Source organism: Miscanthus floridulus, chromosome 19 (genome assembly GCF_019320115.1).
Source record: "Miscanthus floridulus cultivar M001 chromosome 19, ASM1932011v1, whole genome shotgun sequence".
NCBI lineage: Eukaryota > Viridiplantae > Streptophyta > Magnoliopsida > Poales > Poaceae > Miscanthus > Miscanthus floridulus.
In genome coordinates, this window is record NC_089598.1 from 30873684 (window position 1) to 30885194 (window position 11511).

At 45.7% G+C, this 11511-nt stretch overlaps 1 protein-coding gene and 1 pseudogene across 1 annotated transcript; one reads left to right on the forward strand and one right to left on the reverse strand.

Moving 5' to 3' along the window:
- Positions 1–1866: 1866 nt before the first annotated feature.
- LOC136527586 (12-oxophytodienoate reductase 1-like) lies at positions 1867–3368 on the forward strand. Its single transcript, XM_066520369.1, has 2 exons — positions 1867–2359; positions 2463–3368. Exons 1-2 carry the CDS (start codon positions 2011–2013, stop codon positions 3233–3235), a joined length of 1122 nt encoding a protein of 373 aa, XP_066376466.1. The 5' UTR covers positions 1867–2010; the 3' UTR covers positions 3236–3368.
- Positions 3369–6555: 3187 nt separating this feature from the next.
- On the reverse strand, positions 6556–11008 carry LOC136525826 (12-oxophytodienoate reductase 1-like; annotated as a pseudogene).
- Positions 11009–11511: the final 503 nt, after the last annotated feature.

Below are 11511 nucleotides of genomic sequence, written 5' to 3' on the forward strand. Positions count from 1 at the left end.
AATTTTTTGGACGGCATACCCTAAGCTAAAATCCTAGATTCGTCACTGTGTAGTACTATTCCTATTTACTCTAACAATCTCATATGCTATGAGTATATTATCCAAAATGAGTCTTCCTGGGATGAAGGCACTTTGTGATGGTGCTATGATATCCGGGAGAATTCGCTTCAGTCTATCCGATAACACCTTGGACACCAGCTTGTTTATCACGTACAAAGACTAATAGGTCTCAAATCCTTTATATTTTCTGGGCCTTGGACTTTAGGAATCAGAACAATGGTAGTTTCATTCCATCTCTCCGGCATCGGTCCACCCCGCAAAACATTGAGGACGTTTGTGACCACCTCCTCCCCTACTCTCTCTCTAAACTCTTTGTAGAAGAGAGCCGGTAGCCCGTCCGACCCTAGTGCCTTCAAGTTTCTGATTGCCTTTAGGGCCTCAACCACCTCCTCATCCTTCATTAGTGTTCCATTCATTTCAAATGTAACTTTGGTCTCAACATAATCCAGTAACCATGTGTATTTTGGTTACCAGATGACCTGGAAAGCTCAGAAAAATAGTTAGTGATAAGACCCCCTCTTCTCTCCTTCGTCGTCTACCTAACCCCCATTCTCCTTTCTAAGCTTTCCTATCTATTACTTCTCTTCCTCTCTGTACACGAAGCATTGAAAAACGCAGTACTCCGATCACCAAACTGCATCCATTTTACATGTGCACGCTCTCCCGTAAGTGTCCACATGCTCTTCCACCTTCTCCAGTCTATACCGCAACACACCTTCCCTATTGATTTGGTCTTTTCTCATCACCCCTCTCCTACATTTATCCAACTCCCCCTTTAGATGTTTTCTCCTTCTCTCAAGATCTCAAAGAACGTTTGTTCTCCAACTCGCCAAGGCACCAACCACTTCCTCTAAAGCCATATCCAATTACGATGGATATACATAGAGTCAAAGTCGTTTAGCAATATGCTAGCCAATGTGTACCTAATATCTAGACCCAAAATGTCATCAAAATACCTATGGCATATGAACAATTAAACTTAATCGATGTTAAGGGATTTGTCAAAAAAAATCAATATAATGATATGGTTTACAGTTCAAAGTTATCTGAGAGAATACTTTTGTCAAGATTAAATATTCGACATGAATAATGTATCTTTATATATGGGTGTCGGCTAACTTTGAACTAATTTAGACAACTGCTCGGATGACTCTACGACTATATTTAATAAGTGTGCTATTATACTAATATATGTCAGTGGTTGGACGAACTAAAAAATGTACTACATAGGGATGATCGACGAAGAAGATCCTACGTGTAAAATGTCACACGTCCTAGTTGGGTCATCTCTTGTTGCAGATGACATGCACTTCACGTGTGGTTATTGTGCCGAACAACCGGTTACATGGAACCTGCGTGAGAATTAGGGCCTGTTTAGTCTACTTCATTTTGCCAAATTTTTTAAGATTCCCCGTCACATCGAATCTTTGGACGCATGTATAAAGCATTAAATATAAATAAAAAATAAAACTAATTACACAGTTTAAACGAAATCCACGAGACGAATCTTTTAAGCCTAATTAGACTATGATTGGACACTAATTGCCAAATAACAACGAAAAGCGCTACAGTTACATTTTGCAAAAAAAATTGCATCTAAACTGGGCCTTAAGAAATCATTGTGCTGCCGCCGGCTGCCGCAGACCTGAACCTGAACGCGTGGATGACGGAAAGGGTGACGCAACGGGAACAATCTACACAGTTAGAAAACAAACAGCCGGCTGGCCGTAAGCACCAGCACGCCTGGAGCGACCACTCCGACACGTATAAATATACAGCGACACCCCTGCCAGGAGACGCAGAAGAAGCAGAACAGAAGCAAAGCGAGAAACAGAGCAAGCTAAGCAGCAAGCAAGCTAGAGCAGAGAGCTAGCAAGTGACTGCAGTGTTTCATCTCATCTGCAGTGCAGCTGCAGCACGCCGGCGAGCGAGAGCGACCAGGCAGGCAAGATGGTGCAGCAAGCTTCGAAGGAGGTGATCCCGCTGATGACGCCGTACAAGATGGGCCAGTTCCAGCTCTCCCACCGGGTGGTCCTCGCGCCGCTGACGAGGTGCCGCTCCTACGGCAACGTGCCGCAGCCGCACGCCGCCGTGTACTACGCGCAGCGCGCCACCAAGGGTGGCCTGCTCATCGCGGAGGCCACGGGGGTGTCGCCCACCGCGCAGGGGTACCCGGAGACACCTGGCATCTGGACACAGGAGCAGGTCGAGGCGTGGAAGCCCATCGTCGACGCCGTCCACCGGAAGGGTGGCATCTTCTTCTGCCAGATTTGGCATGTCGGCAGGGTCTCGACCAATGGTATGTTCCCATCTAGTACGAGCGTATCTTTGTCAGCTCTGATTATACTCTATTGTTTGATCAGGAGCTGGTTTTCCTGATTTTCCTTCAACCCAATTCGCAGATTTTCAGCCCGACGGGCAGGCGCCTATCTCGAGCACGGACAAGCAGATTGCTCCGGACGCCGAGTCCGGAATGGTGTATTCGAAGCCGCGCCGGTTGCCAACCGAGGAGATCCCCGGCATCGTCGATGATTTCAGGCGGGCTGCACGGAATGCAATTGAAGCCGGCTTCGATGGTGTTGAGATCCACGGTGCGCATGGATATCTCCTCGAGCAATTCATGAAGGACAGTTCTAATGACCGCACCGACGAGTACGGCGGCAGCCTGGAGAATCGGTGCCGCTTCGCCGTGGAGGTCATCGACGCCATTGTCCGCGAGGTGGGCGCGCACCGCGTGGGCATCAGGCTATCGCCGTTTGTTGACTTCGTGGATTGCGTGGATTCCGATCCTGTGGCGCTTGGCCACTACATGATCCAGCAGCTCAACAAGCACGAGGGTTTTCTCTACTGCCACATGGTGGAACCTCGAATGGCGATCGTCGACGGCCGCTGGCAGATCCCTCACGGGCTCCTGCCGTTCCGAAAGGCGTTTAACGGCACGTTTATTGCAGCCGGCGGGTACGACCGAGAGGAAGGAAACAAGGTAGTGGCAGAAGACTATACTGACCTTGTCGCATATGGGAGAATCTTCTTGGCTAATCCGGACCTGCCAAAGAGGTTCGAACTGAATGGTCCACTGAACAAGTACGACCGCTCTACCTTCTACACGCAAGATCCTGTTGTTGGCTACACGGATTATCCTTTCATGGAAGATGATAGCAATACTGAGGAGTAAGTATTCATGCTTAATCGTGCAGATAACCAATCTGATCACAACTAATAATGTGCATCAGTAGATGGTTCATCAAGTAGGGTTCATGATTATTTCCACCATTCCTTATTGACTTTTGTGGCAGTCATTACATCATGTTTCATTCTCAACTAGTGTAAGGTAAAATAAATGTACTTGCTGAAATTATTAGAAAATAAACGACCTATTATTTTCTAGATAATCGGATTTGTTGCCTCGCCCAAGGAGAATTTTGGCCACTTGTACCCTTTTCGCAATTGCCTTCCTGGGTATATTTCAATGGTTTGAATTCTTATGCAACATTTCATTATACCGTGTGAGCTTATAGCTGTTTGTGAGTTTATCCACAATTTATTTAATCTTCTTCTGCAGATTATAATAGTTTGAATCCTTATGTAGTAACTCATTGAATCCTCATTGAATCAACATATTAAGTCAAAACTAGATTATGTAAACTTGGGTATCGCAAAGTTTTGCATGGATCTTTGAGACTTCTGTGTTCTGAATGGTAGATAGATGTCGTCCGATTTTGAGTCAAAGACGATTGCCTGCATTTTGTTAGCAGAAAGCATTTGAATTTTGTTTGTGGTCAGTCCTAGGATAATCTAAACTGTGGAATAATCAGGTTTTCCCAACAACAGCGGTAATCTTAATTGGTCGAATGACAAACATGATACATATCGCTCTAGTTTTTAAGATGAAGCCAGATTTTCGTGGCTTAGTACAAATGCAAGAAACGAACCACAGGTTTCAATTAATGGTATAGGAAAAGTGATTAACAATATATCTAGTGACAGTAGTTTGTAATTTGCATAAAGGTTTTTATGGACTAAAAAAAATCAAATAAAAACAGTGGTGAAGAGAAGGCTAGGGAAAAGACACTCGTAGGAAAAAGACTTGAATCTTTGTATGGCCTGAAATAAACACATAAGCAATGGCATGAGAAGTTCGATAAAACTTTAACATATGCTAGTTTTTATCGTGAATGAGGCTGACATACGTGTGTATTGTTGCTATGGTAGGGGCGAAGGTACAATATTGTGTTCGCGTCAATTGATTAAGGAGGTGAAGGACTTCTTGTCCAATAATTTTGTGCTCGCTCCTTGCTCCCGGTGTACGCTCACTCCTATTCCTGGCAATCAAATTCAATACAAAGGAGAACATCTACTTTGACTACTCTAGTACACGTACGTGACTACTTTCTGATAGCCATTCGTGGGACGGCGCTACACACCTCAACCTCCTCCTGCATCGACTGTGGTCCACGATATTAGTAAGCTCTTTGTGTCGCCTAGTGGGAACAACGTCGCGGCCCTAGTCCCGTCTTAGGGCATATTGCTACAGCTCCTATTGTTTTATTTCTTTGTATATGATCAATATAATGTCAACAGATAGATCACATGTGCACATGCTTGTCAAAAATGTTTTACCAATTTTCTAGATTAAAGTGCACCCAAATTTGTCTAAATATCTACACATGCTACACCGAGGGACTTCAACAACCCTAGGGTACTTTTCCATGTTGTGAATTAAGTGTTTGTGTGTTCATATGTTAGGCGAGTCAAGACTCTAAGGGTTAACATGAATTAATACATTTTTACAATACACTACATGTCACGATAGATGGCAACGATTCCATGAAAGAAGCAATGAATGTAATAAACAGACATGATATAATCAACAAGGACAATGCGCTTGTAGATATCTTTGTGGGCCATAAGGATCATGGGAACTTCATAAAGATTGAACTTCTGAAAATTGTGTAGACTGAACTTCTGAAAACTACTATCACTAGATATATTGTTAATTCAAAAGTCAGGCTTCATCTTAAAAAACAAGCGACATGTATGTCATTCACCCAATTTAGGTAATTAGGCTATTGTACTAGAAAACCTAATTATTCAACAGTTTAGATGTTCCTAGGATTAGTCACAAGCAAAATTAGAATGATAGATGCTAACAAAATGTAGGCAATCTTTTACTCAAAACTGAAGAACGCAATCTCAAGGTCGTTGCAAGCAAAACCTTACGTTCCCCAAGTTTAGGACCTGTTTGGAATGGAGGTACAAAATAAAGGGATAGAAAAAAAATACAAGAATAGAAGAGGAATAAGTGTGTATAACAGAGGAATCAAAACACAAGAATTTTGGAAGATTTGGTGTTTGGGCCAAAGGAATATGAGCCCCATATGAGTTTAAGGATTAGTGATAAACATAATTGCTTAGACTAAACAAGAACTACATAAAATATTTTTTTCTTTCACAAAGAGGCATATGTTAGTTAGTAAATCAAAATATCCTGGTCGGGCACATATGCTAGTGCTTGTTGAAACCATGGACTCTAGTTTTTTAGTGTAAATCAATTTGTGCTTTGGCGGTTTGCTTCCATGAAAGCATGCACCAGTAACATTAGTAATAATGAGTTCCTCAGACTTCGTGAAGAGATTGAAAGAGGTGGTAGTGGATTTTCTCGTTCCTTCAAAACCTTTGCTCTAGAAAGAAATTCCTAAATCCTACGTTCCAAACGATGCTTCAGTGTTTAAAACTACAAGAATATGATTCCTTTAGAATTTCTTTGAAAATAGTGTAATCCAAACAAAGCCTTACAAAATCGAGTTTTGACGGAATATATTTTTTGTGATTACACAGTACAATACAGACACTCACAATATATGCACACTGGTCCTATGAACGCACACACGCAAACTCTACCCCTAGTCGAGATTGACAAAGTCATCACATATGTCTCGCTGTCGACGAAACTGAAAGCATAACGCCGCTAAATCCTGAAAAATTCGCTCCCACGAGTAGTCGAACCCAGGACCTGAGGTGCTACTGAGGCTCTTATAACCACTAGGCTACATGCCCTTTCGCTTGACTGAATATATTGACTCAACAAGGATTCAATGAATTGTTGCATAAGGATTTAGACTCCATTATGGTTTGCAGAAGAAGACTAAGGAAATGCTAGGTAAACTCACGAAAAGCTACAAGCTCACACGGTATAGTGAAATGCTACATGAGGATTCCATTGTAGTCTGCCAAAGAAGGGAATTACGAAAAAGGTATAGGTGACAACGATTCTCCTTGGACAAGTCTTCAAATCAGATGATCTAGAAAATAGTGGATACTTTTTCTAATAATTTCGGCAAGTACATTTATTTCGCCTCACATTAATAGTAGATACTTTTTCTAATAATTTCGGCAAGTACATTTATTTCACCTCACATTAGTATAGAATGATGAACCCATACTTGATGAACCATCCACATTATTAGTTGTGATCATATTTGATTATCTGCATGATTAAACTTGAGTACTTGACTCATCATTACTGCCACTGCCTTCGAGGAAAGGGTAATCCGTGTAGCCAACAACGGGATCTTGCATGTAGAAGGTAGAACGGTCGTACTTGTTTAGTGGCGCATTCAGCTCGAACCTCTTAGGCAGGTCCGGGTTAGCCAAGAAGAGCCTTCCATATGCGACAAGGTCAGCATAGCCTTCTACAACTACCTTGTTGCCTTCCTCCCGATCGTACCCACAGGCGGCGATAAATGTGCCGTTAAACGCCTTTCGGAACGGCAAGAGCCTGTGAGGAATCTGCTTGCGACCGTCCACAATAGCCATTCGAGGTTCCACCATGTGGCAGTAGAGGAACCCCCTCGTGCTTGTTGAGTTGCTGGATCATGTAGTGGCCAAGCGCCACCGGATCGGAATCCACGCAATCGAAGAAGTCAACAAAGGTTGATAGCCTGATGCCCACGCGGTCCGCGCCCACCTCGCGGACAATGGCGTCTGTGACCTCCACGGCTAAGCGGCACCGGTTCTATAGGCTGCCACCGTACTCATCTGTGCAGTCATTAGAGCTGTCCTTCATGAACTGCTCGAGGAGGTATCCGTGCACGACGTGGATCTCAACACCATCGAAGCCGGCTTCAATTGCGGTCCGCGCAGTCCGCAACCGGCGTGGCTTCGAATACACCATTCCGAACTCGGCGTTCGGGGAAATCTGCTTGTCCGTGCTCGAGATAGGCTCCTGTCCGTCGGGCTGAAAATCTGCGAATTGGGTTGAAGGAAAATCAGTAACCAACAAGACAACCAGCACCTGATCAAACAATAGTATAATCAGAGCTAACAAAGATATATACATTAGTGCTAGATGGGAACAAACCATTGTTGGAGACCCTGCTGACATGTCAAATCTGACAGAAGAAGATGCCACCCTTTCGGTGGACGGCGTCGACGATGGGCTTCCGCGCCTCGACCTGCTCCTGCGTCCAGATTCCAGGAGCCTCCGGGTACCCCTGCGTGGTGGCCGACACCCCGTGGCCTCCGCGTTGAGTAGGCCACCCTTGGTGGTGCCCTGCGCGTAGTTGTGAACATAAGGTTGATATATGCCTTTATGATTCGGTTGTGATGAGTGATTGTCAACGTGACTTGCGTCTTTGAGTTGAGTTTGTGAGCTACCTATGGTGTGAGTTGGGTTGTGCGGCATGTGTAGGACTTGTTGAGATCCCTGATGCTATCACTTATATAATAGGTTGCTATGTCTCATGCTTTGAGTCATTCACTTGCTTGGACAACTATTCTTGTGCTAAAATTTGAAAAATAAGCTAAGTAATGAGAAAAGATCGAGATGGGTCTGTACTGTCCCACGTCAAGGTATCAGGACGGCTTTCAATTGCACATTTGGATGAACTTGAGCCTTGTAGTGGATGCCGAAACCATTGTCTTAAGCTTCTGATTGTCTATGACATAGGCTTGACATGGTTGCTAAGTTAGGCCTGACAGTACCGATAACCTCTCACAGACACATGTTTTGTCAAATTCTTGTGTTAAGCTGCGAACTCCGGCAAACTAAAATTTGATGAAAATACAAGTCTTAGGTTTGTCTTGGACATGATGTGTGAATGCTGCTTGGGGTAGTTCACCTTGTATACATTTGTTAGCACTAGGTTGATTTCCTGCTTATACCTGCTATGTGCTACTTTCAGTGGTGAACCCCTTCTTGAATTACTGAAAATTGATCAAAATTGCTTAACTGTCATATTCCGTTTCACTTGATCAGTTTGAGCATTTGCTAGCACTTGTACTCGTTGCTACACACACAACAACACCAGTTAGAGCATCTTTTCAATCTGATTGCTATACTCTGGAAGCTTTTGCATTTCTACATCTCTTGCATTCATAGCATATTTTGAGGGGGAGTGGTAGTTTTTCAAGGCTTGATAAGTGCATGTGCCAACAAGGGAGAGAATATTCCACAAACAAAGGGGAGAGATATTTTCAAAGGGAGAATGTGTTTTTCCCTCCAAATCCATCTAGAGTTGAGTGTATGCATTTATTTGGGAGATTGCATTTGTTCAGGGGGAGTTGCACTTTTGAGTTGCTTTGCTAGTGGTGTTGAGCCGTTCTGCCTCTTCTTGAGGGCTAGCTGTGTTTTACTTGGTTGCGTCGAGCCGTTGTCCATGTCTTTGGGGACCAAGTTTTGCAAGTTTTGCTCACTTCAAATGACCTTGTTTTGGCTTTTGGCCATTTGGGCGAGCTCTTTGTTTTTCTCTTCTTTTTTCTTTTGCTCAGCTGTTGTGTGTTTGTGTTGATAATGCTCTCATTAAGGGAGAGATTGCAAACACAAGGTTGATATGTGCCCTTAAGGTTCGGTTGTGATGAGTGATTGTCAACGTGACTTGCTTCTTGAGTTGAGTTTGTGAACTAACCGTGGCGTGAGTTGGGTTGTGCGACATGTCTCTTGGCTTGTGGTGCGCAGGTGTGGAGCTCGGAGGCGGTGGTCGACGGCGAGATGAAGGTCAAGTAGGGACGTGCCGTGCCGATGAACCGGGAGTGAAGGACGGACGTGAGGCTTGGACTGAGGGACCAGGAGGCCGGGTGACCAGCCGTGGTGGCTGACATCTAGGACATCGACAAGCACACATGTATGGTGGAGTGACCGTGTTGACCGAGTCAAGACGGCGGTCGAGCGGGGCTCTAGAAGACTTGGCGGCTGACCTGTCGAGGATGGCGGTGACACGCGTCGAGTGACGGGGGACGTGTATGGAGTACGCTACTCGCGGCGGTTTGGTGGGTTGAGCCTCAAAACCACCGGTGACAGTTTCGCGGTTTTGGGCCCCAAAACTCGGCGGAGGTTCCGAGGAGGAACGTAGCGGCACGTGACGGAATCATGGAGGTTGCGTCAAGGCGAAGCAAATCCGTGAAGAAAGCGTGGCCGTCCGAAAGAGTTGGACCATTACGCCATCAAATCAGTGGTTCAGCTTAAAAATATCTAGGGATAAAATTAGAATTGTGTAATAGACCTGTTAAATAGAACGATGGTGTCCTATCACCCTTATCTCTTCTCATTTTCATTTTCTCCTTGCCCTAGGTTTTTCGCTCCCCTTAGTATTGTTGAGAGAGGACCATAAATTTCAAATTTGTGTACTCAAACCTAAGTTTTGAGCTGGGAATGGAGGCCCGAATCCTCCACCTGTCATCCGGGATTCCTCAGTTGAAGCTGCGATTTTTTGTTCACTGTGTTTTAATTTTTTTCCTTTTTCGTTTTTGGGTTCGATCTCAATTTCTCGAAGTTTGGTTCAATCCCAGGCTATGATTTTTGGGAAATAGTTTCGTTCCTTGTTTAATTGCGTCTGTGCAAATTTTGGGAACGAATCTTGGAGTTTTGAGTCGAATTTCATCGAATTTTTGTCGCCTTTTTTCTGTTCGTCGAGCGTCGGCTCTCTGTTCTTGAGTGCGTTGCTTCCTTCTTCTCTGTTGTGTCAGTCCTGAGAGGGAATCGATTGAGTGGCACCTGCAGCTGTGTCCTTCACTCAGGAAACCGGTGCACTGACCTTGGTTGGAGATGACCGGCACACAGCCACGCAGATATAGCAGCTCGTCGCGCCTCTGTCTCTCTTGTACGTAGCAGAGGCGCTACTTCATCCTGTTCATCGGTGTTGGTCTGGGACTGAGCGGTGCAGACCCCGCTGGTTCCTCTCTGCGGTGAGCAGCCCCACCGCTCGTCCCCGGATCCCTAGCGCAGCAAGCGCCGAGCGCACTCAGCCCAGGCCGGCTCTTTTCAGCACGCTCGGTGTACACCGTCGGGTCTCAGGACGGTGCACCGTCCGCTCGAGGCGGTGTCGTGTCCGGTGCCAGCTTCCGTATCTCTGTTTTCTGTGAGAATTGCCGGTCCAATTTCCAGTTCCAGTTGCTCGAATTTCCTGCCTGAATTTCCAGACCTTGTGTTTTGCCTGTGGTTTGCGCATTTGGTCTCCGATTCGAGTTCTGATTTTTTGTGTTGGCTTTCTACCGTTTCGAGGCATCTATCTGAGTACTCTCGTCACCAGTTGGCTTGGGTATTTTAGATTCAGAAACCCGCTTCTTCTCAATAGTTGGGCATCCTATTTTCAGCTCCTCGATTCGGTGTGTTCTTGCTCGGATTGCTTTGTGGTGTCCCACTGTGTTTGTTAGGAACATATACCCACTCTTTTGGGTCGTGGACATCGCGGAGTTTGCTTCGCACGTTTGGCGGTGATTTTAATACATTGGTCGAAAAGTTTCGTGAGAAATTTTACGGCTCTCGTCCACTCCTCTCTGGTCGCCGTTTTCAGTCCTTCGGTAGTACACGGCGGAGTGCGGCTGCGGCACGTTGCCGTAGGAGCGGCACCTCGTCAGCGGCGTGAGGACCACCCGGTGGCAGAGCTAGAATTGGCCCGATCTTGTAAGGCGTCATCAGCGGGATCACCTCCTTCGCAGCTTGCTGCACCATCTTGCCGGCCTGGTCGCTCTCTGTCGCTGGCGTTCTGCTGCTGCAACTCCGCCGGTCACTTGCTAGCTCTCTGCTATACTGCCTTGCTCTGTTTCTAGCTTTGCGTCTGCTCTGCTGCTTCTGCGTCTCCTGGAAGGGGTGTCGCTGTATGTTTATACGTGTCGGAGTGGTCGCTCCACGGCTCCAGGCGTGCTGGTGCTTACGTATTGGCTTGACTGCCAGCCGGCGGCCGTTTGTTTCTGACTGTGTATTGCGTTCAGGTTCGCGGCAGCAGCAGCGGGCACACGCGCCCATGATTTCTCATTTGTCAGGCAGGTTCGTTGTAACAGCCTAACAGATCGTGTTTTGGGGTGCGCAACAGCCGCACGTGACGTTCACACGGCGGGCTGTTTGACTTGTGCGAGAAGTGCATGTCATCTGCAATAAGAGATGACGCGACTAGGACGTGTGACATTTTATACGTAGGATCTTCGCCGATCATCCCTACGTACATTTTTGAGTTC